This window comes from Ctenopharyngodon idella, chromosome 18 (genome assembly GCF_019924925.1).
Source record: "Ctenopharyngodon idella isolate HZGC_01 chromosome 18, HZGC01, whole genome shotgun sequence".
NCBI lineage: Eukaryota > Metazoa > Chordata > Actinopteri > Cypriniformes > Xenocyprididae > Ctenopharyngodon > Ctenopharyngodon idella.
Genome location: NC_067237.1, coordinates 21,776,779 through 21,803,698, shown reverse-complemented (window position 1 = coordinate 21,803,698; position 26,920 = coordinate 21,776,779). Strand labels below are relative to the sequence as shown.

General features: G+C 36.2%; 1 protein-coding gene across 2 annotated transcripts in view; it reads left to right on the top strand.

Annotated features, from left to right (window-relative positions):
• The window catches only part of necab2 (N-terminal EF-hand calcium binding protein 2), a 104,413-nt gene that overhangs the window by 41,724 nt on the left and 35,769 nt on the right, over nucleotides 1-26,920 (top strand). For both annotated transcript variants that reach the window (XM_051870692.1, XM_051870691.1), the window contains exons 3-5: nucleotides 3,924-4,032; nucleotides 9,334-9,359; nucleotides 9,652-9,749. In XM_051870692.1, the coding sequence (XP_051726652.1) occupies nucleotides 3,924-4,032; nucleotides 9,334-9,359; nucleotides 9,652-9,749 (233 nt within the window). The remainder of the gene's footprint in view (nucleotides 1-3,923; nucleotides 4,033-9,333; nucleotides 9,360-9,651; nucleotides 9,750-26,920) is intronic.

Here is a 26,920-nt window from a genome sequence, read left to right as displayed (position 1 = left end):
TGGCCCCTCCTTGTGGGTGGAACATACTTAATTATATAAAAATAATATGTATTATCATTAAAACATAATGACAGTGCCTAGTAATCTGTAGAGTTACCGAAAGCAGTCAATAAGGCAATAGCAACATAAGTGAATAGTTTTGAGTCAAGACAGGAGAACTTTCTGGAGCTTTCTGAGCTTCAGACACAGACTATAAAGTCCCCTCTCACAATGTGCTGTTATTGGCTGGAGTGACGCACCAACAGGCCAAAGGCTGCAGCCCAGCTCATGAGCACAGCAATTCAAGCAGAAAATAAGAAAATATACTTTATTTTCATAGTATTATTACTATACTAAATTCTGCATAGTGCACCTTTAAAGTCCCCCTGTGGTGAAAATCAAGCTTTTAATGTTGTTTATATGTCTATGTGGTGTTTTTAATATGCTTTAAGACAAACCGTGTGCAAATTCATAAGTCCACACCACTGCTGAGTATTTTTTCCTTAAAACGGCAGTGAACCAAAGACAGTCTCAAAAACACGGTTTGAAATCGCTGGTGTTTCTGACGTCACAAACTACCCGGTAACCAATCATGTCAATGTGTGATCATCAACGAATGGATCTCTGAACTGGTGTGAGTGAATGGAGGCTGGGCTAATTTGCATATTCATAGAACTGCGTATACTAAATGAGGCAAGGGTGTGGAATTACATTCAAGCTATTTTAAGGCATGAAGGAATTTTTTTCAAGGAAAAAACTTTTAAATATGTCATTTTGGTGATCAAAGATGAGTTTTAAGGGATAAAAATATTTTTGTTTTTTGGCTGTATTTTTACTGGATGATATATTGTTTCTATGAGTATTTACATAATGTTTTATTTTATTTTAAAGTTTCTAGCATGCATATATACAGACGCACTATGATTCAATAGTTCTAAAAAGACTTAGATTGTTACAAAAAGTTCTATTTCAAATAATTGCTGTTTCTTTTGAACTTTCATCAAAGATTACCTTAGTAAAAAATAAATATACTAAAATGTATTTGAAATTTATTTAATGCTAAGTATACTACTAAAACATTTACGTATTTGAGTACTTAATGTACTTTTGGTATACTAAACTGGTATACTTAGAATCTGCTAAATTGGAAAAACAAATTTTTGCTGAGGTCCAACTAAAGATATACTTAAGTATATTTGACTGTGCTAAAGTGGAACTATTGCAAGTATACTTTAGATACACTTTATATATTTTGCATTTAAAGACTAATATTATTCAAAGTTCATACAATCCTTATTAATATTGATATTAAAACACATTGAAAGAAATGTGCATTGTGCACAAGTAGTACTCCAAATAACGTTCAATTATAATTTTTATAAAACGGTTAGTTCCTGTCCTTGAGAGTTACTTGTTCCAAACTTTTAAACGGTAGTGTATATGTACAGTATTAATTTCTAGTACTTGCAAGGCAGTAAAAGAGTATTGTTAAAGTTTCAAATAAGCTTAGGTTTTAGGCTTTGGTTCTGAGTAAAAAGCTGCCGTTGTCATGACACTCTTAGTGTGTCAAATGAGAGTTCACACTTTTAAATCCCACTGAAAGGTCATTCACATTATCTGTAAAGATAAACCATTTCTGTCCATCAAGCAGCATTACAGTAGCCCACCTGCGGTTTAGGTGAGGGCAGCAATTTCGTGGTAATTGCACAGAAGAACTGTTCGCTCTCTTAAATAGCTCTGCAAGAAGATAAAAAAAATCTTTCCAACCAGCATCATGAAAACAATGATCATCGACATGAAATGCTGGTGTATAAGATTAATTTGTCAACCCAACCCAGTGCAGAGAGGTTTATTGACTCATTAAGATATATTACAGGCTTAATGTTACTGTTATGCATCAGCTGTCATCAGAGCACAATGCTGAACGTGGAAACTGGGGAAGTAATGTCTGTTTCCTGAGCTAGCACTTCTTCCAGAGGAAAAGAGAAGAAAAGTGGGTCACTGCCTAATTAAGGGCTGGGTTCCCCGTGCTCCTCAGCCTTGCATAAAGATGGGGAAAGACAGAGACACACTCCATGTAAGAGCTGTGAAAGATCTGCTTTTGATTTTGCTTCCCTTCCACCTTCACTTTCTAACTGTGAGGTATGTGATGGTGACAGAAAGAATGAGAACAATATGGAGGTAGAGAAAGAAAAAACACAAAGGTATGGTGTTTTCTATAAAGAGCAGAATGGTTAAAGGTCATGTGCATGGCTGTGTTATAGGTGTTCATTGAACTGCATTGACAAGCCAGGAGTGGTTCCCGTTTCCAGTAAAAGCTTTTGGATTTTGAAACTACAATCCAGCAGTTTCTTTGGAAACAGTGATTGGTTGCTTTTACTTTCATGTTGTATTTCGGCTTCAGTTTGTCCAATAAGGGTAGGTCTAACTTCAAGGACAAATCCAAGCTGATGAATATTTCATTTCACCCAGCATTGACTGCATCTGAGATGCCTATTTGTAACACTCCTCTTTTCTCACCAACCTTTTCTTGACCCTTCCCCACAGAGGAAGCCAATACAATATATTCTTCTAGTAATATATTCTTCAAAAATGTTCATACACATCTATACAGTTACCATTAGGATCTTTATATATTTAAATCAGTAAGAATTTATACATAAGAAATAAGGGAATGATAAGGGAAACATTAGAAAACATCAGACAAACTGAAAAAATGTATCATGGTTTTCACAAAAATATTAAGCACCACAACTACAAGTGATGCTATCAGCATTGATAATAATAAGAATTATTTCTTGAGCAGCAAATCAGCATATTAGAATGATTTCTGAAGGATCATGTGACTCTGAAGACTGGAGTAATGATGCTGAAAATTCAGCTTTGCCATCACAGGAATAAATTACATTTTAAAATATATTCAAATAGAAAAGTTGTTATAAATTGTAATAATATTTCATAGTATTACTGTTTTTACTGTATTTTTGATTTAAAAAAAAATACTATGTTGAACATACGAGATTTATTTAAAAAACATTACAAAAAATTTTACCTACCCCCAGTGTTGCCAAGTTTTTCTTGCGGAATTGGGCTACTTTAACACTGTTGCCACGGATTGTTTTTCATGTGCGCGGGTTGGAGCAACCCCAAATAACATGATATTTAGCCCCTGGAATGCAAATTTTAGCAGGGGCTCCCCGCCAAAAACATGGATTTTACCCCCAGGAACACGATTGGGCTAATTTTGAGAAGCAATCGGGCAGGTTTTGTCGTGATAACCTGGCAACCCTGCTGACCCCAAACTTTTGAATTGTAGTGTGTATATATACAGTATATGTATGTATGTATTAGAAATTTAATAACCAAATGACCCTACAATAAGTTAAATTATATTTACTTATAAAAATTATAATTACTTATAATTAAGTTCTGCATTAAGAATGGCACACTAGGCTTACTCATCTTGATCTGCATCTATAGAGAGCATAAGCTTTCATCTGCAAAGAGTGACAAATAGCTATACAGAAGAGATTATGTAGAAAACCCTTAGATGGAGATGGTTTGGGCATGTATTATGTTAATCACTAACTGGTCTCTCCTTTCCCCGTTAAGAGTAATCCGGATTCATTAACATTAGAACGGGTTAAGAAAAAATTAATGTGCGTACACACTTAAATCCAGCAATTTTGTGTGAGAACATTTTCTGTGCATACTATTTTATTCACATGCAAGTATTACTAAATGAGACACATATGAGTGTATGGAACTCAAATATAGGCATTAAAAACACTGAAAATTACACTGATTGTACTTGTGATGCTGTGACTGACAGCAGCCTGTTCCACCTGTTAAGATGTAGTTACAGAAATACCCATGGTGCTGATACTGATGTATTAAAAATGAATGAGGCGTGCAGCTAAAATCTCCTCTCTTTCCCCCTGCAGATGATGGAAAGCTCTCCCTTGATGAGTTCCAGGCTTTCTTCTCTGATGGGACTCTGAATGAAGAGGAGCTGGAAAAACTGTTTCACACCATTGACTCTGATAACACCAGGTGATTCCACGGACACACACAACTCTCAATACACATCCAGTGAAGATGTCTCAGTCACAATAGAAGGGCAATAAGAATAGGAAACAATATGACATTGGTTAACTTGTCAGCGAATGATCCAGAATGACAAAAAAAATGAATGAATCTTTGTTTGTCAATTCATTTTGTGTGTGCACACCCTTTCAAGTTGTTCTTTGTTCCAGTACACACATTAAAGATATATTTAGCATTGTCTTAATAGTTCACAACATTAAGTATTATCCATTTGTCTACATGAGAATTTAGTCAGTGGCGGCATATAGATGAGGTGACATTCACCTACAGCACAAGCTTTACCTCATGCAAGCTGCCTTGCAAAGCACTGTAATTGTTTCATCAGTTTTTGCCCTGTGGACTTTCAGAAAATGAATTCTAACCTTCACACTCTCAGTAGTTTATTTAACTAGTCTGCTTTTGTCTCTTTTGTCTTGCTAAGGCTAATTTCAATAGCTAGCTTTTTATGTATCTTCAAGTAATCAGTAAATTCATATTTTCAAAATATTCTCACATATTTTTTGCAAAATTACAGCTTGTCTGGAAATTACACAAAAATATAATATAATAAAATAAAATATATTTAATAAATATAATAATAAATAATAAATAAACAATATTTATTTTAATAAGTAAATATAATACATTTATTATATTGTATGATTAATAGTGCTGTCAAAATTAACGCGTTAACAAATGTGATTAATTTTTTCAGTTTAATGGTTTAAATATATTTAACGCAATTAATGCAGCATCTGATTTTTCCTGTCATTCATTCGGGTGCTTTTAAACCATTCAGGTGTGATAAGACGTGAAAAAAAAAAAAGAACAGAAGAAGAACTCAGATCTGTACTGCGGCGCTGGCAGCATTCAGTTCTCTTTTGCGCTTGAACAGACAAAAACACACAAAATTATGCTAAAATCTCTTTTGTCGAGCATCCTCATAAGCACAGTCTTAAATGAGTTAAATAAAGTCTTAAATGACCAAGACAAGAGTTGTGAGGACATCCGAGTCATGTGCGTCAGATCTTAAAGTGACAGCAGCCTAATAAACCTGCTGTTGTGATGTCTGTCATTATTAATCATTGTTAATCAAAGAACAAAATACAAAGAGAAAATCACTCTCTGATCTTCATTGAATAATTTTTGTAGCTTTAATAAGGATTAATCTATATTTAATTTATAATTTCTGCAGTGAAGACTGTGAAGTGTTTGATAACTTCATTCAGTTTCTGTAGGCCTATATTTTCTACCTGTTAGAACAAATATTTAAAATATACTGTTTTTAATCTCCAAATTAATGTAGAAAAAACATAAATGTGAAATTTTTACAATATAAAAATGTATTAAAAACGTTAATGTTAGGTGCGTTTAATTTCAGCAAAAATGTGCGATTAATTACTTTTTTTTAATCGATTGACAGTGCTAATGATTAATGAATATATTTAAAAATCCACACAATAGGTACAGAATTTTTTTATAATTATTTCGGCATAATAGTGTTTTTATAATTATTTGTTAATGGTAATAATTTTATGATGGATTTCACATTTTAAGATTAAAAGTCTGGTTCTAAGTAACAAAATTCACTCACTGGGACATAAAATTATCCGTAGTTGAAGAAACTGCTGTACTCTCTTTGGAGATTGTGGGGTGGATATCTTCTACGTACTGTGATCATCAATCCTTGGATCCCAATTTAACCTCTTATTATAGTTAATGGTTACTCAGGAACCAGGCAGAAAAATGAGGCAGATTTCATTTTGATGGACATAATGAAAGTTAATGGACAGCAAGAAAAGGGGAAAACAAAAAGACAGTGACTGATAAGGGACAATAAAGGGATGAGGTGAACAGTAAAGGGACTAGACCCTTTAGAACAGCTTTATATATTTGCTTCTACGGGCACATAAACATTGCTTTACTCTCTCTCTCTGTCTCTCTCAAAGTTTTGTGTTTGGAAAGTGTCTTACTGTCATTGTGACTACATCTGTCTCATCTATAGTGATCTGCTGCCAGATCTCTCTCTCTTTCAGTTCTCTGTGTCTCGCTCACACACAACCTATTTCTCAGTGTTTGTGTGTATAGGTGTGTGAGCTGGTCTCTGGAGGCAGAGCAGCTCTAGTGTGTGTTGTGTGTGTGTGTGTGTGTGTGTGTGTGTGTGTGTTGTGTGTGTGTGTGTGTTGTCTTTAATCACATTTCAGAATGAATTATGTAAAAAAAAAAGGAGGAGAAGTCTGCAGCTGCTAGGATGCGTTCGCTGCTCTGCAGGTCCAACACAGCCTTCTCTCTAAATAATGAACCACCAGAGCCCATAAGGACTGGTGCAGAGAAAGGGATGGAGACAAGAGGGCTAGATGATGAGATGAGGAGAAGGCTAGATGATGAGATGGGGGGAGGGCTGGGAAAGACACTGAAGCTCAAATGGAGGAAGAAATTTGAGAGCTTAATGCATGTCACCTTGTTTTTGTGCTTGTTTCTCATTTACACTCATGTTGTAGATTTGAAATGAAACAAGCATTCTTCATCTTTTGTCCTCCATTTATCTGAATATCATGCTCATATAATTATCTTTTTTACAGCTCTACAACCAGGTGCAACTATGGAAATCAGGGTTTTTTTTTTTTTTTTTTGTCCTAACTAGCTGAGACCTTTATGAAATCTGGTCAAAATTTTGCTCCTCATAATTGTATATTAAAATCAATGCTAATGTCTGTTTGCAAATCATTTTACTTCCATAATTTTACACATTTCTGTGTGAAGCATGATATTCGACAAGAAAAAATAAAGAATTTTATTGATTTAGAATCATTTGGATTGTGAAAATTGCGCATTACATACCAGAATAGAGCCAGGCTGAATGCAAGTTTGATTAAAAAAATCAAAGACTATAGAATAACAGAAGACGTGTCACTCGTATTGTTTTGAATGGAAGAAAGTGCAACGCGCAGTATGGCGGAATAAGTCCCGCCTTCTAAATAAGAGCCAATCGCCGACTGGTAAAGTCATCGCGTCACTGCAGCGGCCATTAGAAGCTCCGGTTTCTATAGAAACAGTCAGACGCGCGCCTCCGAAATTAGGCGCAAGAGACGCGCATTTAGGTCTGCGCATGCGCATTAGCTTCATCCAGCCTAAAAAAATACCGTTTTTTGTCATGATTCGAGCGTTTAGAAAACAAAATATGAGACAGTTGTTGTCAGAATTCATTGGTGATTACGAATATGAAATTTAATCGAAAGCTTGGCAAACAGCTTTGGAGAATTTGATGTTTCCCCATTCAAAAAGATAGGAGCTGCACTTGGATGCCCGAGAGGCGTTTCAAAGATGGCCGCCGAGTGAAATGACTTGTCTTAAAGGGACTTTGAAAAAAGTTTAATAGCTATTGGTTAACATGATATAGGCCTGGGCCTAGGCTAATAGCACTTGAAGCCAAAGTGACGTCAAGAAAGTCATTTGAGGGGAAGGACCAGTTATTATATTTTGATTAAATATTACAAAGACTTTTTTTAATACCATGCACAGATGAATCATTCACACTGAGAACTGGAAAATGCATTAAGAATGTAAATAGGCTCAATCCATCCATCAACATACTGGACAGAAAATAATAACACTAATAAAGATGACCACTATGTAGCTTCTCTAGCACAGTGCTAATGGGTATGAATGAGACTCATGACATTCACATAGTATTATACAAAGCAGAGTCTTCCCATTTCTGTCCTCTGTTGAGTTGGACGTACTCTTTATGGCTACTTTCACACAGCAGCAGGATATGGTTGTCAGTCTTATTATGTGAGTCCTTAATACGGTTACGTTCACACACAGTACGGTTATTTATGGGAGTGACAACAGCCTTCTATAAACACAGACACACACGCACTAAATTTTCTGGACTTACAGCCGCACGTTGTGAACGGAACTGGACTGGACAACCAGTTGTCTGTCACGACATACAGTGCGAGAGAGCCGCTCTGCGCTGCACAAACGTGTGCCTACCGTGTGTTGCGAGTTTTTGTGTGTGGTTTCGGTAACTTACAGCGAGATATGAGCTTGAGCTATGTGTCATCTGAAGGTTTTAGATCCAGTCGCTGTTCTCCACCGGAGCTGCTCCCGTCAGTTTTGTGTTCTACGCCCAAGCGGCGCGGCTCAAATGCTCCGCTCTCCACACAGATATAAAAGCTGCTGTCATTTAATGAATATTTGACGGATGAACTCGCGGCTCGATTAGACTCTTGTGTCAAAAGTGATAAGACTTCAGTGTCACGGACGTCGCCATCTTTGATATTACTTTGGTCACTGTCGCTATGGTTACTGGTAAGAGAATACAGGCTTGGCGCTCGTTTCATGTTGATACAGACAGTATTCGAGACGCTACTGTAAGTTGCTGTGTGATCTGGACATTTGACTAACACCAGTAAGTAAATGCGGTTGTCAATCCCCAAAACTGACAGTGTGAACAGAGCCTATTTGACAGACAAGGTGTTGAGAGCTCAGTAGGAGAGAGGATTGTCAGCCATGTTCAGTCTCAGTGCCCACCTACACCTGTAAATGTCATACTGTATATCTTTTTTTAGGCTTCCTTTTACTGATGCCATCTCCAGTGATGGAAAGTATAAAGAATTGAGAGATGAAAAGTGCAAGAGCATCCTAAGAGATAGGATAAATCGGCAACAGGAAAGGGCAACAGGAATCAGTAAAAGAATGGTTTTCTGTAGCTTGTTTCTCTCATTCTAATGTTTTCTCCTTTTCTTTGCTTTGTTTTGTTTCTAGTAGTTGCCAGTATGAGTACTTTTTGTAGTATTGTATATCACAATATTTTTTTTATAACAATAAAAAAAATCCAGTCAATTAAATATCTGAAATGATACTGGCAATAGTACAAAATACACAACCCACTTCATTTTGTATAACACTTGAGTTAAACACAACATAAAACATTAAAACTAATATCAAACAGATAGTTCTGACTAAAATTCTGATTGGTTGAGAAACATAAAAAACAAAATATGCAGATCAGTATGAAATAGGCTGATTAATAATAAACTTTAATAATAAACTTCGAGGTCTGCTGAGGAAGTATTTTGTATTGTATTGAGGATCTATGTAAATAGATATTTTAGTGAGTTTCTTTATGCTCATTGTTGTAGGACGTTATGATGTAAAGTGTGATTTGTGCTGGATTTTTTTCCTGTTTCTTATCCCTTTCCTCTCCTGCCTTTTCTGTTCTGTCTTTCTGTATGCTACCTATTTCCTGTGATGTGTTAGTAATGTCGACACCAAGGAACTATGTGGTGAGTATCAGAAAAGAAACTGTCTGTTTGTGTTAGAGTGACAAAGAATTGAATTTTCTTTGCAAACAAGTATTTTGACTTGGAATACAGTTGTGTAGTATACTGATTAACAATATATGGCCCAAGCAATATTTGTCTAGTCATTCAAACCAAGTGTCAGTTACAACATCAGTCAATGGATTGTGCACAATATTTTGTTTTGAGGCATTTTTGCTTCCACATTTTTATTCTTCAATGTTGTTTGTGAGAAAACACATAATTCAGTCCTGCCTCATCTCTCTCTGTTCATCAGACTACTTTGCCAACCACATGGGAGACTATGAAGGTGTGCTGGCCTCCCTAGAGACACTCAACCTGGCGATTCTCAAAGCCATGGACTTCACTAAGAAGGTTAGTAGTGTGTCAAAAACTGACTACAGTGTATTTCTGCTTCAGTGTATCTCTCCTTCTACGTTTTTGTCAATACAAGGTCCAGTAACATACATTCAGATTTTTGAAAACATGCACATTTTTATTAAAGCATTGCTGGTTTAGCTCTGCTCCTAAATCATATCTTGGATCAGATGTGTCTTTGGGGGTCTATAAAGAGAAAACCATCTCCTATAAGCATACTACAGTAAATCCTTCCTCAGATGAGGAATAGATATTGAGAGAGGAGTGTGAGCATGTTAATGCAGTCTCTCCTACTCATCTAAATATAACCTCTCGTTTCAAAGCTTGGCTTGCATATTCTGTTTGTGGTTTTCTTCTCATTAGCAAGCTGGTGCTCAGTTAGACAGCGCTGCAGATTACTGAGCTATGGCCATCACAAATTTGTGCCTCTCTCTTTCTCTTTCCGTTTCTAACCAAGTGTGTAATCTGATTTATAGAGGAGATTAAAACCCAGTCCCTCTCTGTTCTTTTTTCTTCAGCTCGTCTTGTATCAATCTTTGAGGGTATTCCTCCCTCCTCCTTGTATTTCACACTTCCCACCGGCACGCTGGAGAATGTAATTGATGTTACTAAGGTCCTTGTTAATCCTGCAGGTTAGAGTTCTTAAATACCTGGCTGAGTGATAGCCGTAGAATATCTGTCCCAATACAAACTGAGTTTACCCTTTAAAAATGTATGGCCCATTTGAAGTACAGTTATTAGTATTTGTTTTGTCTGTGTGCACGCGACATTTACAGCGATGGTTTTTGGGATCCAAGACACTCTTATAGACAAACACTTGTGTTTTAATGCGGCTGGCTGATTGCAAACAAACCTTCATTGATTTCGCAAAGCGAATTATTACACCCTGTGATTCTTCACTCCCTCTACATTTGCATTTCTGTTCTCGACAGGTGGTTTCTTACCAAAGCCACTCACAATTATAAGTTGAATGCATAATTTTCTCTTTGAAGTCTCCTTTCTTTTGCAAATTCAGCAATGTTCTGCTTGTGCTTTTGCATCTTCAGACATGAGATTCCTACCTGAGCATAATGCAATAATGTTCATATAAGTTTTCAGACTGCGTAGATGTATGTAGATGGGTTATCAAACTGGGGTCCAGAAACCCCTTGGGGGCTGCAAAGGAGTGCTATTAGAGATAGGAAAATGACAAAGAAAAAAATTACTGAATGTATTTTTACCCCTTTCAAAGTGAATGTGTTTGAGATGGTATTTAATCTGTTTAATGCAATACCGAATTTGATATTTTTACTGTTTCATTCTTCTTTCTAAAAACTGGTTAGAGATTATGAGATTAATCTATTATTCTATTGACAGCCTTAGTTTTTAACAAAGAAATAAAAATTGTTTTTTATTTTTATTTATTCAAATTTTTTAATTTATTAAATTTATTCAATTTTAGGTTTATATATCTTATATTAGACTAATAGTGAGCAGTTGCTGCCTTCCGTATTCAGTTAAGCTTTTTTGTAAGTTGAATAGGGAAAGCATAGGACATAGCGTAAGCGTTTTGAACTGCGGAGGCATTACACTTTCTTTGTAAGTTGAATACGGAAGGTGGTCTGGTGGAAGCTAGATATTTTACTTTATAACTTGTTAAATATGGATATTTTTCTTACACAAACGCATCGCTTCGCTTCAGAAGGCCTTTATTTTCCCCCTGGAGCTGTGTGGAGTACATTTTGCTTTGGATGGATGCACTTTCTTGAGCTTTATACTCATTCACTGCCATTATAAAGCTTAGATGCTTCAGGATATTTATTAACATAACTCCGATTATGTTCATCAGAAAGAAGAAAGTCATATACACCTAGGGTGGCTTGTGGGTGAGTAAAGCTTGGGGTAATTTTCATTTGAAAGTGAACTAATCCTTTAAATGACACTCATAATTGTCACGATAATGTCCTCTTTAGTTTCATTGTAATTTTTGTTTGTTTGTTACCATGGTTTCTGATTAGTTTTGCACCTGTTCCTTGTTTCATTGATTATTCTTTGTGCATGGGGCAGTTTGCACAACACCATTTTTAACTAAAAACTGAAAACTTTTTATTTGTTTTGGCCGTTCATTTACACGACAGTGGCATTTTGGGGGCCTGAAAACAGAAACTTTTGAAAACGGGTTGGAAACTACAAAAACGCGAATTTGTAGAAACAGTGATGTCATGAGCATGCGTAATATGTGTTCAGTCTATATGTGCGTCTCTGTATTAAAGTCTCTGTATTTCCCATTTATTCTGCGTCAAGCACCTTCTTTTGGATTTATGCTAAACTGCCCATAACAATAATAACTTAATACAAATTATATATATTATTTTATTTAATCAGTACTTTTGGCTTTAGTACAACAACAATATAAATTATTTATATTCTTTGATTTTAGAAACATGTTGTCTTACATAATATCACACTTAAAGGTACAGTAGGAGATCTGGGAAATGCTAACGTTAGCCTGCTAGCATTGAAAGCATACAATCCCACTCTCCCTGCAAATTGCCATCCAAAGCCACGCCTCCTCCAAAACACACGAACGTGCGCACACACAGCAGCTCTCGGCAAAGCGTCACAAGAGACGCTGTTAAACTACCTCATGTCTTAAAGCATATAACATTACAATAATAATGAGCATAAACAACTTGGAGAGCTTGTACCTGACTGCTGCAGATTCATTTCGGTGTTGATACTGTTGACATGGAAATGCATAATTCCAAGTCTGACTGAACAGCTCCGGTTCGAACATGACGGGTTGCCATCTCTTCATTACAGTAGTTATGGCGTGAACACACCATAAGCTCATTGTTTTGATTCGGTAGGAACTGTAAAAGGTGGCTGCTGTTTGTTTGTGGTGCTCTGTGACTGACATCTGTCTGTTTTTTGTATGAACTGAATTTGTATGAACTGCATAGCATGAAACGCGCTGATGATGTGTATGATGTCTTTGCGTAGTTAAAATGTATCTTTATATCTTTATTAATGTTTGAAAACCATTGTTGTAGAGAAAATAAAACGAGAGAGGGGATGTTTAATATGCAAGGCTGTTGTCTTGTCTTTTTGTTTAATAAGAAAAACAAACATACTGTAGCAAGAAGTTGCATGTTATAAACTAATAAACATGCAAGTAATTATTAATTAGGTGACAGAGTAGAAACATTCAAACAAAAACAACAAAGCAGCTCTTCATAAGGTCTGTAAATGTTTTTCTTGTTGCACTGGATGTGTAGATATGTGTTTGTGTATGAATGTGTGTATTTGAGTGGATGAAATGGAGACAGACTAAGTGAGACGCAGTAGTGGTAATGTGATATATACCAGATGCTGTGCAAAGTGTTAGTGTAACAGCAACTGTCATCTAATATACGGTTTAGTAGCAAAACCACAGGCTGCCTCTCCTGCAATGAAGATGGCATTGTTGCAAAATATATTGGAATTGAAAAACAGTGTCATCTCCTAGGAGATCAGTATTTTAAAGATCTAGGAATACTGGCTACTCACAATTAAATAATATCACACACTTTACATTTAGTAATTTACATTCAGAGTCAAAACATGACCAGTTAGTTTGTATACTTTTTATCTGCCACCAAGAATTTTGTGTGCTGCCAAGTAAAGCACGGACTGGAACACAGTATGTGAGTGGACTGGAATGACAGCAGCGTTCTGTAATCACTTCCAGGTTTTTTGCATTTCCTGACAGACTCTCTATCTCTCTCTCTCTCCCCCATTACTAGACATGAACCATTGACATTACACTGAGTATCATGGGCTACAGCTTTTGTTTATTCACTGTCTTCTCCATTACTGCCACGTCTCTGGAGATTCAAACCCTTCCACTAGCTGAGTAGCAGAGCCATGAGATTGATGTCTGTCTGATGGCGAATAATCAGATATCCTTAAATCAAAGAGATGTTTGCCACAGGCACTGATATTGATAAGTGTTGTGTTGTGTCCTCTCACGCCTCTTCATTACTCAAAATCTAGTGCTCTGTTCTCTGGAAAAGGTTAAAGGCTGCTGCTAATTATTAATGTAAATGTGTTTTTTCATACAGCCCATGAAATATTCATGTTCTTGCACACCAGGCATCAATTTGCACTGTAGCTTATGTGGATTTTTAGTTGTGTGATCGTGTATGGAGGGACACACTTCTATTGTAACAATAGTGGAAATGACATCTGCTTCATTTCCCAAATGTGTATAGTGTGTTAAAGTGCCATGTATAGACTAGATAATTCTTTTTATGGTCTCTAATAGGATCAGATGCTTTAACTACGCCATGGTGAATTTATCTGAGGTGTAGCCATTGGGGTAAATTTTTTATAGATTATAGACAGCAATTTCCCCGCTCCGCTCAAAGCATTCTGGAATCTCTCTGCTCTCAGTCCTCTCTGGGTTTCGCATTTCCCGCTCTGAGTTTGCGCATAATATTAGAGAATGTCCAATATTGCTTTTATCAACAATGCTAATACAGGCTATTTTTATGTTTATGAAAGTAATACCATAACCAATATGCAGAACCAGTTTTAAATTATTCTGATTTTCACACATTAAGAACTGATAATCAAAAAAATCTTTAGAAAATAAAATAAATGAAATGTGTTTAAATATGTAAAATGTTTAAATCAAATATAAAATAAATAATATTATCAGAAATAATATTTCTGATTTACACTAATAACTATGATCAGAAAAAATAATAGAAATAATATTTTAAAAATAAATAAATAAATAACTTTAAATAATAATATTATTGTTATAAAGTTTGCTTGAAAAAGCCAACTTACTATCTACTACTTAAGCTTATTATTATTAGTGGTGCTTGCCAAAGGCCAAATCATAAGTCTGTATAATGTTCTGGTTCTGGAATATGGCTTATTCATGATATTACTTGGTTGCTAGGGTTTGGTTAGGTTTCTTAGTTCTAAATGCATCTCCTCCTAGAGCTTTAGTTAGAACCACCAAACTCGGCTCAGACCTTCAGACTGTTCTGACTCAGGTTTCTGTCTCCTTTCATTCTGATCCAACTTACGGTTTTCCTAAAAATGATGATCAAATCTCAGAAAAATCCCATAGACTTACATTGACGGAATGTTCAAATGAGCCAAGACTATTCAAACTCCAACTTTCTAAATACAAATTTAAACAAGCTGCCATTTTATGTACTGTTTCTAAGCCATTGAGGCCCCATTTACACTAGTGCATTTTCGTTTTAAAATGAAAGCAGCGCTTTTTCGAAAAGTCTCCATTTTTGAGGTTCGAAAACGCCAGCGTAGTGTAAACGACAGACGTAACCATAGCAAAACGTATGCGTTTTAAAACGAAAACACACTAGTGTAAACGGGGCCTGAGATTCATTTATACTTCCATTCTAATATTTCTTCCATTCTAATCTTCAAACTTTCTGGCTAGGCTTTTTCAAGCCAACTTCAAAGTTTATCTAGTTATTATTATGAATTCAGTTATTGGTCTGTCAATGTATTGGTTTATTTTTTTTCCCATAAAAATAGCCAAAATTAAACAACTTCGCTCCTCTTCCACACTGCTCTCGTACTCTGTAACTGTGACCTATTCAATGCACGTCTTTTGCAGTTTGTCTTTTGGGAATGCTTGAAGAATGAAAGATTCCTACTCTCTGTTTCTGCTCTCTACCTTGCTTCTCATTAAGTCTCTCAACTGCAATTGCTGACATCCCACTGAACAAATGAGCTCAGTAGAAGAGCACTGATGTCAGAAAAGAGGAGAGCTCTCTCCTTCTATCTCAACCTGTCAGAGCGAGAGAGCAAAGGAAGTAGATCAGAGCCACCGACTGAGACGAAAACACTCGCACACACTGTCAGCGGACTCATGTTATCTGTGCGTGCAACTGCTTTGTCGTCTGCACATCATCTTGACGTTACCGGCTTGCCGCTTGTCCTCTGCATATTTTTGGGTGAATGGAACAAGTCTAAAACACAATGTTCCAGGGAACGTACAAAAGTTACATCTTCAAAATATCAGCTACAGATCGTTGATCACACATATAGGCTGCCAGATGGTCTAAAATTCAGTTTCCTGGTGTGCGCTTTCTCTCTCTCACAGAATATGCATGACCTATTATTGTTGTAAATATGAAGAATGATGCCAATTAAGATGTCATAGAATCTTTTACTGCTTCATGCTTTGAGATGATTCTTCAACTGACAAGACAGTGAAATGGATCAACATTTACTGAAGTCCAAAACTGAAGAAAGTGAAGAGATCAAGCAATCCAGAATAATATAAAGTGCCATACTTAATCAAATCCCACCCAACAAAATCCTTTCATGCAAAATGAAAAACAAAAATAAAGTCCTTTTTTTTTTCTTTTTTAATAAAGCGAGCAAAGGTCATCATCATAATGTGCCATAGCATGCTAAATTTTAATACTTCAAAAACATTTTTTTAATTGGCCATTTAGCAACTGGAAGTGGCTAAAGCAGGGTGCCATTGGAGGGAAGATGATAGGTACAAAAGAAAAGCAATAATTCATTAAACACATTTCATCTTTCCTTTGCATGTCCTGCGCACACAATTTTAATGAGCTCCTCTCATTAGCTGCTTCTTGGTTAAAGCGCTTAGACTTTGCCCAGACATTCACACACTGTTCTTGTTAAGTGTTCAAATAGAGCAGGGGTTTTCAAACTGTGGGTCGCGACCCATTTGCGAATTGCAAAGTGGGAAAAGGTGGGACGTGCAATGTCACTTGGCTGCAGCTAAATTTACATTTCAGTGAATGACACACGCAGACACAAAAACAGTTTAGTCTAGGGATGCATGATATACCAACATTAAATTGAAATCACCATATTGTTAGATTTTCGAATCACAAAGGCTGTAATTTAATTAATAGGGTATTACATGCCTAAAGGTGCACCAGGGTAAAAGGCGCCTTTGATTTTATTTTACTCTAAACCACTAGATGGAACAAAAACTTGTTCCAAAAACATCAGTTTTTCAAGATGCATGTGGAAATTTGGCTGATCCTTGACGCGATCAGCAGCGCAAAGTTGATTCGGCGCTAATTTGATCTACTATTTGATCTTTTTTAAAATGTTGTAGATTTAAGTAGCAAATGAGAATCGCCAAAATATTTTATTAATATATATATAAAATATATTTTAAGACAAAGGTCTTCTTAATGATTTTCAGTTTTGTTCAAGGTAATTAAAGCAACAGTTTTTCAGTAACGGAAGAATATGTTAAAGTATGGTATTGGGGTAAAATGTGCCCCTGCTGTCGGAGTTAAAAGCACAATAATTATAATAAACAGCTGACTGACTTTTCCATTTGTTGACATGACATGGTTAGATTTAGATGGTAAATATCATATATTGAGTTGGGTGTCCACCTTAGAGATAATCACCATATTTATAATGAAATATGATATCAAAGGATAAGTTTGCTTTCAAATGAAAATTACCCCAAGCTTTACTCACCCTCAAGCCATCCTAGGTGTATATGACTTTCTTCTTTCTGATGAACACAATCTGAGATATTTTCAACTCAGCGCTGTTGTCTTTCAGAGACATATAAAGACTGTGTTCTTTGTGTTCCCCTGCGTGCATTTGGCTACCTACCATCACACAAGGAAAATATGTCTGTAAAAAGCATTTCACATGTACAGACACGGAACAAGCATGAGAGCGCTGAACACCATGATGAGTTTAACAACTCTCGCAGTGCGGATCAGAGTTCATATCCGGACCAGAGCGAGCGTGTTTAAAGTTTTATGAACATATTTCATCGCTCCAAATGTGGACCAGCGCAGTGTATGCACACATATTCAATCACTTCTTCTTAAAATGATATATATAAATGTGTCGGTGTAACCTGACATACCCCCCCCCCCCCCCCAACAAAAAAAAAAGATTTGGTTTTAGCAGTTTTAACAATGACACAGAAGTTTTTCATCATTTCTTTTCATCTCTTTTCTTCAGTCTGTTCAAATTCCGTTCAGTGCAGTTCAGTTTATTCTTCGCACATCTTTCAGCTCATTTCACCCTACTTCAAGTGATGTGCCATATGTGATGTGCCGCTAAAGTGAGCACACTTGTCAGAGGATGAAAAAGCAGTTATTGTAGGAGTGTCTGTTGTTTAAAATGTAAATGCAGGAATTCATTAGGATGCCAAGCTGGGAGCTGTCACGTTTTGAACAGGTTGGCTGTGCAGTGCACTCTGAAGCCTTTGTTTGATGCCAGAGTTGATATTAATGAGCCTGTCACATGGCAAACAGTAATTATGCTTACAGGAAGAGATTTTGGCAGGTAGAGGGGGACTGGGGACTGTTTTATACCAATTTTCCAGTTGTTCTTTCTATCTTGACAGGATTAGATTGAGGATTGCGGTGGACAGAGTTAGGTTTGGTCTCTGAGGTTCCAAATACAGTTTCCTGTCAGCTCTGATTTACTGTAAACCCCTGCAATTCCTGTGATACTATGTTGAAGGGATTGGGCAGATGTGTAAGGCTATGGAGTGCATCAGCTGGGTTTCTTATTCATTTTATACAGGGGAAAACTAATAGGCATACCATAAGCTCTAAGATTGTGAAATGGTGATATTATTTCCTGTAGCCACAAGTCAGTGTGATTCACTACTACTGTTTATACACTACTGTTTAAAATTGAGGGTTTGGAAAGATTTTTAAATGTTAAAAAAAGAAGTCACATATGCTCACCAAGGCTGCATTCATTTAAACACATATACTGTAAAATATATTTGAATATATTTTAAAATATAATTTATTCCTGTGATGGCAAAGCTAAATTTTCAGCAGCCATTACTCCAGTCTTCAGTGTCGCATGACCCTTCAGAAATCATTCTAATATGTATGTATTATTTTTATTATCATCAATATTGATTGAATGAATAAATTCTTTGATGAATAGAAATTTCAAAAGAATAGCATTTATTTGAAATAATTTTTTTGTAACATTACAAATGACTTTACTGTCACTTTCTTAATGACTCCAAACTTTTAAATTGTAGTGTATACATTAGAATATTTTGCAATAAACTATATATATGCCATATAACTATAAATATATTGCCATAAACAAGTCCTTTATGCAAGTAAAAAAAAAAAAAAAAATCTCTCATTTTAAAGTTTCCAAACTTTTTTTTTTGTCAAATTTTATCCTATACCAAAACTGCTTTGTTCATGTATTTCTTGATGATTTCCATGCTGAAAAGAGAAGTTAATCCCTGCGTCCGAAATCGCATACCGTCTGAGTACGAGTTTTGAATTTACTTCGTGACCTTAAAAAAGTATGTTTTATATTGTATGAATGGACGTACTATATCCGCCATGTTGTTACTGTCACGTGACCTACTTTTCGCCTACTGTTTTTCGAATACTATGTATTCGGACATACTCTTTTGGCATACTGTTTTTCGCACACTGTATACTAGGGAAGTATTTGATTTTGGATGCAGCAAATCTCTTTGCCTTATTTTCATTTTTTAAGCTTGGCCAACAAGTACAGTCTATCATAGACTCATGCTGTGTACATCAGAGGTCCCAAATAGAGGTGAAGGACATTTCCTGAAAATAATGTTTTCTTAGCCGCAGATAGTACAGAACTTCTCTCCCCTTTCATTTCATGCTGACTTGAGGTGAGAGAGTTTGGCTATTGTTACATTATAGGCATTTATTTCACACCTTCAGTGTTCAGTCACTCTCACTTGCGATCATTTGCTTCTAGTTGCATAGTGTCACCCCGGTTACCTAGTTCCCCTGGTAACCACTTATGGCATATCCACATACTTTTGGCCTTATAGTACATGTAGGTAGAATAATAACGGTCACACTTTAGTTTAGGGTCCAATTCTCACTATTAACTAATTATTTACTATGATTTTTGCCTCAATAAACTCCTAATTACTGCTTATTAATAGTTAGTAAGGTAATTGTTAAGTTTAGGTATTGGGTAGGATTAAGGGATGTAGAATATGGTCATGCAGAATAAGGCATTAATATGTGCTTTATAAGTACTAATAAACAGCCAATATCCTACTAATATGCATGCTAATAAGCAACTAGTTAATAGTGAGAATTGCACCCTAAACTAAAGTGTTATCATAATAACAATAAGAGCAAAGTGTTAAAGGTATGTAGCATCATGGATCTTAAATTGTCCCTATTATGCTTTTTTGGATATCACCTTTCATGCAGTGTAATATACCTGTTTGTGAATGTTAAATATCTGCAAAGTTTCAAAGTTCAAAGTGCACGACAAATGGAGTTATTGTGTCCTAAAAGAAAGAACTGATTCTGAACTGCCTGAAGTGATTCGTCAGTAATTCCAGCCTTACTTCCTGTAACAAATTTTCATTTTATTTTCATTCCCACCTACAGTCTTCTTTGGCTGCCTGCAAACAGTGTCTACTTTGCCCCACCCTCAAACACTGTAGTAGTAGCAGCTGAGGCCTGGAAGAGTTGTCGACATGTTGAGAAGACGCTGTTTTCTGCACTGCAAAAGCAAATCCACTTTGCATGCACTTCAAAAGGATGAGGAGTCGCATTGGAACCGTTGTTACTGTTCATATCACTGTGTATCAAGCACTGAGGAAGCCTCCTGAGCTGAAAATCTGATATGGTAATAGGCATTTAGTTTCCGACACATGCTGTAAGTGGTAGACCAATCACAACAGACTGGGCCATCTGACCAAGCTCTTAGAAAGGACGGGTTTAGAGAAACCGAATCCTTTATCAAACTGTGACAGAAGAGGTGATGCTTTGAGAAAATTAAAGACTTTGGATACATGTAAACCTATTGTAGGAGACCCAAAACAAAACCTTTAAAATAGCATAACAGGGACACTTTAAAATGGAAGTGTTTTCCAGAACATAAAACTGCTGTATACAGAGACATTTACTCAGTTTTCTGGAACCTACTGTGTTGCATTACCACTGTGCTCAGAGGTAATTTAATTCAGGGCTTATTGGAATGTTGCTGCTGATGATTCAGTTAGTGTGGAGGGCTTCAGTCTTCTCATACACTTGCTGTGTACTATTGTCATATACAGTGAGCTGTGTTATGGCCTATTAGGGGATCTAAATGCCTAGCGCTGGGGACAGGATAAAAAAATACTTTCCCAAACAATAAGCAAATTCATTCTTTCCTCCCTTGCACAGTGAATATTTATGAGGTGGCAAGCCTGGAATATAGAGTTTTGCATGTTGCCATAATGTTATCCTTGAGCAAGCTGTGTGCTAATGAGCCTGGCTTAGTGTCTCAAGCTGCTGTATGTTATGGAATTGCTTTTCAAATACCACTTTCCTTTCTGCCTTGCGAAACTTGAAGCATGGTGTTGTGTAACTTGAGTGGCTTTAAACTCCATTCGTTGGTAGTCATTTTAAATTTACATTCTATGGTTTCATTTGCATTGGGATAAATTACAGTTTTTGCAGCAACAACATGGACACAAAATGAACACAATGAGAGGAGAGCGGTGGGATACACCAGTGAATCAGAATGTCACTGTTGTGCTGATTTTTTTGTAGATCAATTGACAGGAACTGTTTCATAGTCTAATCATTGTTTTTCTGAAGTACTTGGTTTATTGAATCTCCAATTCAGAAGATCAAGTAAAATAAAGATTTTAGGAAATGTTTCATTTCAATGTTTTGAATCTTCAGTTGAACTGGCAACATTTCACAGGAAGCTGATTAGAAATGGCAGAAACAAGTATTTCATTAATTGCAATTCATTAGCGTTCTCAGAAGGAATGTGCTGTACCACTTTGATCCATAAAATGTAGGTTAAGTTATGAGATATAATGAAATATAATTAAATAAAAAAATTTCTAGGTGGCATTTCAAACGGTATGCCATACGTGTCTCTATTATAACATGTTTATGAGTAATTCATACTGAAAAATGAAATGAATGATTAAAAAGGACTTTTACATCAGTAATATGAATTGTTTGGATTTCATTTCATTTAATTCTGCTTCCTTTTATTTCAATTAAAATAATATAAATACACTACCATTCAAAAGTTCAGTGAGATTTTTTGTTGTTGTTTTAAAGAAATTAATTATTTTTCAGCAAGGATGTATTACATTTATCAAAAATGACAGTAAAGACATTATATACATTGTTGCAAAATATTTCTATTTACAATAAATGCTGTTCTTTTGAACTTTCTATTCATCAAAAATTGTGGAAAAACTGTTTTCAACATTGATAATAATAATATTTATGATTTCTGAAGGATCATGTGACACTAAAGACTTGAGTAATGATGCTGAAAACTCTGCTTTGTCATCACATGAATATATAACATTTTAAAATACTGTATATACAGATAGAAAACATTTATTTTAAGTTGTAATTAGGGCTGGACGATATGAGTAATTTTATATCACGATAACAATATATATCACAATATAGACAAGCTACAGAACATAGACAGATGAAATAGACTACATGAAAAAACTTTAAGCACTAGAAAATGTATAAAGTAATCAAAAGTATAAAAAACAATGCATAGTCTTTACTGTGTAAATTAAATATACATTTATTCTTATTAAAGTTACAAAAGCAAGCAGTGGGAGATTTTCTCAATTTTTTTTGTTGTTGTTGTATTTTGATTAGCATTAATAATGACAGCAGGTAAATCTGGATGCTGTCCCTTTAAGACTGACTGCACTGATCCATTAACTCGAGCCTTCTCTTTCTCAACTGTACCTTCACTTAAGACATAAATGGCTCTGTTTACTTGCAAATCCATGGTCACTTTGGCACATAGGTATGTGTATTTAACCGTTCAAGACCAATTAGGCCCAATTAGGCTTCAAAAAGTTCAGTCCTCACACGCTCTGTGAGCAGCGGCTTCATGTCGCGCGTCTCTCAGACGGCGCTGAGAAACAGTCTCTTCAGAAAGCGCATGCATATGCTGAAATTAATTGTCTTTTGCTGCTAATTGCACTTAAATGGTTTAAAACCACTTGTTTTTAAACCGCAATGCTTAAAAACTCATGCAAATTATAATCTTTTGTGACCACGCAATATAGCAACCTCACGTGAGCGTAACCTTGACAGAGACGATAGTCCAAAATCTCTACCAGTTGACAAATTTCAACCAGCCAATCGTGTCTACCAGTATATCGCCCACCCCTACTTATTGTGCTTAATACACTTTAACATCAAGCACGTCTCTAATTCGCGATCACCTTCTCATTCATGCATTTCATCACTCTGAAGTGTCAATAGTGCAATATATTTACATGCTATGATATATACGATATAGCAAAATCTCTAACGATATACAGTATATTGTCATATCGCACAGCCTTAGTTGTACTAATATTCCATAATATTACTGTTTTTACTATATTTTTGATCAAATAAATGTTTCCAACCCCAAACTTTTGAACAGTATTGCACAATGCTAGTGATAACTTTTTTTATGATTGTTTTGTTTACATTTGTTCAATAAGCAATACATTTCATGAATATTAAATCAGTGACTGTTGGTAAGTGGGCCGACACTTTCATTTTAACCCTGACAGATGCACCTCTATTCACACAGTGATTTCTATGAAAAAGGCACAACAGAAAAAAAAAAAAAAACTATATTATAATAATTTAGGCAATGAAACTAGCAAATAAAAAATCAGGAACTTGGTTTCCAGCTTAGTGAACCCTCAATTTTGCTTTTCGGTTCCATACAAGAATTTTCATTTAGGTACATTGCTGATTTAAACAGTAAGCAGATTGCTGCCATGCTTCCAATATGTTCCACTATCCATCTTCAATACTTTCCTGTATCTGTGGTGTGAAGTGGTAGTTTCAAAAGCATATGAAGCACTAGGCATTTTGCTAGAACTCACCTCTGTCATTTATTACTGTCCTGAGACTCATCTCTCCATGTGTGAATGGCAGCATGTGAACATACGCTCTAGCGCAGCGGTGGGCCCTGCGCCTGCCCATTGAGAGCTAAGTGCTGCCACAGCGCATGTTTTCACTTGTTCATTAAACTTCTGAAGCTCCTTCTATAAATCTCTCTGCTGCTGCATTTTATGATGAACTGCAGTCCACAGCTATAGCAGTTTGTCTCTGACTGCGTTTTATGGCTCATTGTGATGGCTGGAGAATCGTGAACTCTATTGCCCGAATCTTACACAGCATTTCATTAAGTGTCATTGCTGGTGAAATTCACTGCCTTTGTGAAGAACGATGTCAATGAGTAGTCCTTCCTCCTCTTATTTATTGTACTGTGGAGTAAAATGAATAATTCATCCAACAGTGAAACTCCTGTCTTTATTTACTCACCCTCATGTTGTTCAAACTTGCATGGCTTTCTCTCTTTCATAGAAATTTTAATGAATATACTGGAGCTTTCAAGCTTCAAAAAGGTTGCCATATGACTTGTGCACAATATTTCAAGTATTCTGAAACCTTTAAAAAGCTTTGTGTAATGAACAGACCTAAAGTCATTATTCACTAAAAATGTTGACATCTGCCCTAATCCTAATTCTAGACAAGATGATTTGTGAATACCGACTTAAAGCTGCAGTCCGTAAGTTTTTTCTCTTTGTCGCCATCTCTGTTTGAAACCTGCAAATGCAGTTATTTGCGGAATTATCATCTTTACACACCAAAAAAAAAACAAAATAACGACTTTATGACAATATCTAGTGATGGGCGATTTCAAAACTCTGCTTCATGAAGCTTTACGAATCTTTTGTTTCGAATCAGTGGTTTGGAGCGCCAAAGTCACGTGATTTCAGTAAACGAGGCTTCGTTATGTGATAAGTGTTTCGAAATTTCAGTGGTTCACCACTGGGGGGCGTGACTTTGGCTGTCTGATACACGCTCCGAACCACTGATTCGAAACAAAAGATTCGTAAAGCTTCGAAGCTTCATGAAGCAGTGTTTTGAAACGAAGATCTTACGGGTGTGGAACGGCATGAGGGTGAGTAATTAATAACAGAATTTTAATTTTTGGGTGAACTAACCCTTTAATTTGTCCTACCATACAATCCACCATCAAAATGATATGTTTAATTATTCCAGTTGATGCGAGAAAAGGCTATAAATGATCCGCCACCTGCAGCATCCTCACATACGATATAGCCTACTAGCTGGGACTCCTTCTTTATGTAAACAGACGTGACATAATGACGCAAAGACGAACGGCGACGTGCTCGAATTTCCCGCAGAAACCTACCAGTACCACTCGAATTAGAAAACATTATTACAAGCTTACGTTGTGAATCGGGCTAAGGTAAGGAGATACTTTTGAACACTAGCTTGTTATGTACTTGATAAAATTGATTTTAAAAATTTTAAAATTGATTTTGGATCATTTTTAACCAAAAAAAGTTATGGACTGCAGCTTTAAAATTGCTTCTGTTCCTCACACAAGAGTATTATATGGCAATAGAAGACTTGAAATAAAGTCACATGGACTACTTTTATGTTGTTGCAATGAAAAGAGCGGCGGCATCTCCAAAATTACTCCTTTTGGGTTCCACGGAAGAAAGTCATACAAGTTTGGAGCAACATGGGAAATTTCGACAGATAAGGTCAACCATTCTTTCATTGACAGTAGCCTGTGTCATTTAATCCCATGAATTGTGTGGAAAAAAAGAAAAAGCGATGGCTGAAAGAGACACTGATGATGGTTTGTGTTTTGAACATGGTAAATACTTGCCTCATCACCATTATGGTTTATAGAGGTGGGCACAATTGAAACACAGCTGGAGCGCTAGATTTCCTGACTGCTGTCTCAATCAATGCGGTTACGAAACGCTCCCACCGTGACACAGACCTGTGTTTCTTCCTCGTCGAAAGCAAAGGCTGTCACTGTTACACCGAGTCCTGTCTTTGTGATGATAATTCTCCAACATCAAGCAGCCTGATTAAAATTGCCTGGAAAACTCTGCAAGAGGCGATTATAATTAGAAGCCCTGTTCATGTTTGCTGGTGGTGGCTGCAGCTCGAGAATAACATTGTTCTCAGATGCCTCCCACTGCCTGTGGGGTGTGAATAAAGATTTGCACTTTCAAGTTCACTGGTTGTTTTTTGTTGTGCACTCTCTGAGGTAAACTAGAATTAACTTATTTATACAAGTTCCCATATAAGCCTGCAATGAAGTCTATCCTCTAGAGATGCCCTCAGGAATCTAAATGTCAAACCAATAAAGGTCAAACCCACAGAGGATTTGATTGACATGTAGTAAGTGATCCAATCTAATAAGGTTTGTGAATAAAGATCTATGATGTGGTGTAAAATCTTCCACATGGGGATATGGATATTTGGCAATGAAGATTATTGTTGAGTGCCTCTGCAAATTCAGCTTATGTTCTTTTTATTACTAAAAGATTTTTGCTGTTTGTCAGAATTACAAAATCAACTGAAATTAAATCACTAACAGTTACTACAAACACAGATGTATTAATCTTGATCCATAATTCAACCAAGCAAGTTGGAAAGGATTATTGCTCTCATTGATCACTGCTTTGCATAGGCTTAAAAGAGAACCGTTGTGTATCTTGCATTTAAAAGGTGAAATTGATGCGTTTTTCTCACAGGAATATTTTTTTGCTTTGTTGAATACAAGGAAGAACAATCTGGAAAACTATAAATGTACTTCCAACCTTTCTCTGCACTACGGAAGGGTCAAAGGAACATGAAATAGCTGATTGCGTGACTATGCTGCTCTTAAAATTCTCTGCCTTTCACAGCTGCAGCGTCACACTTTATCTGTTCTTAAAGGATAAAATCCTAACTCTAAGTCTGTCAATGGACTCTGGGTTAAACTGTTCTCTCTGGGGGAGATGAAAGTGAAAATGCAGTAGCTGGAACAGATGAAAGCCTCCCAAAAGGCTTCAGTTCCTGAAACTGTGATGCCCGAAGTTAGATAAACCTTCAGCAGCAGATACTCAAGACACCTGCAGTGAACAGCAGAAATCAAAGTGCAAGTCTTTATCTTGTAGCATTAGACAACCCATTTCCCACACACTCTCAGACAATAATGGAGGCACAGCTCAATCATCCTTCTTCGACAATAGGAAGTCTATGTTCTCATCTCTTCATTTTCTACCAGACTGGGATTTAATCCTGGTTTTGTAAAGTCTCAGCAACTGTGATTCGAGCCTGTGAATGGAT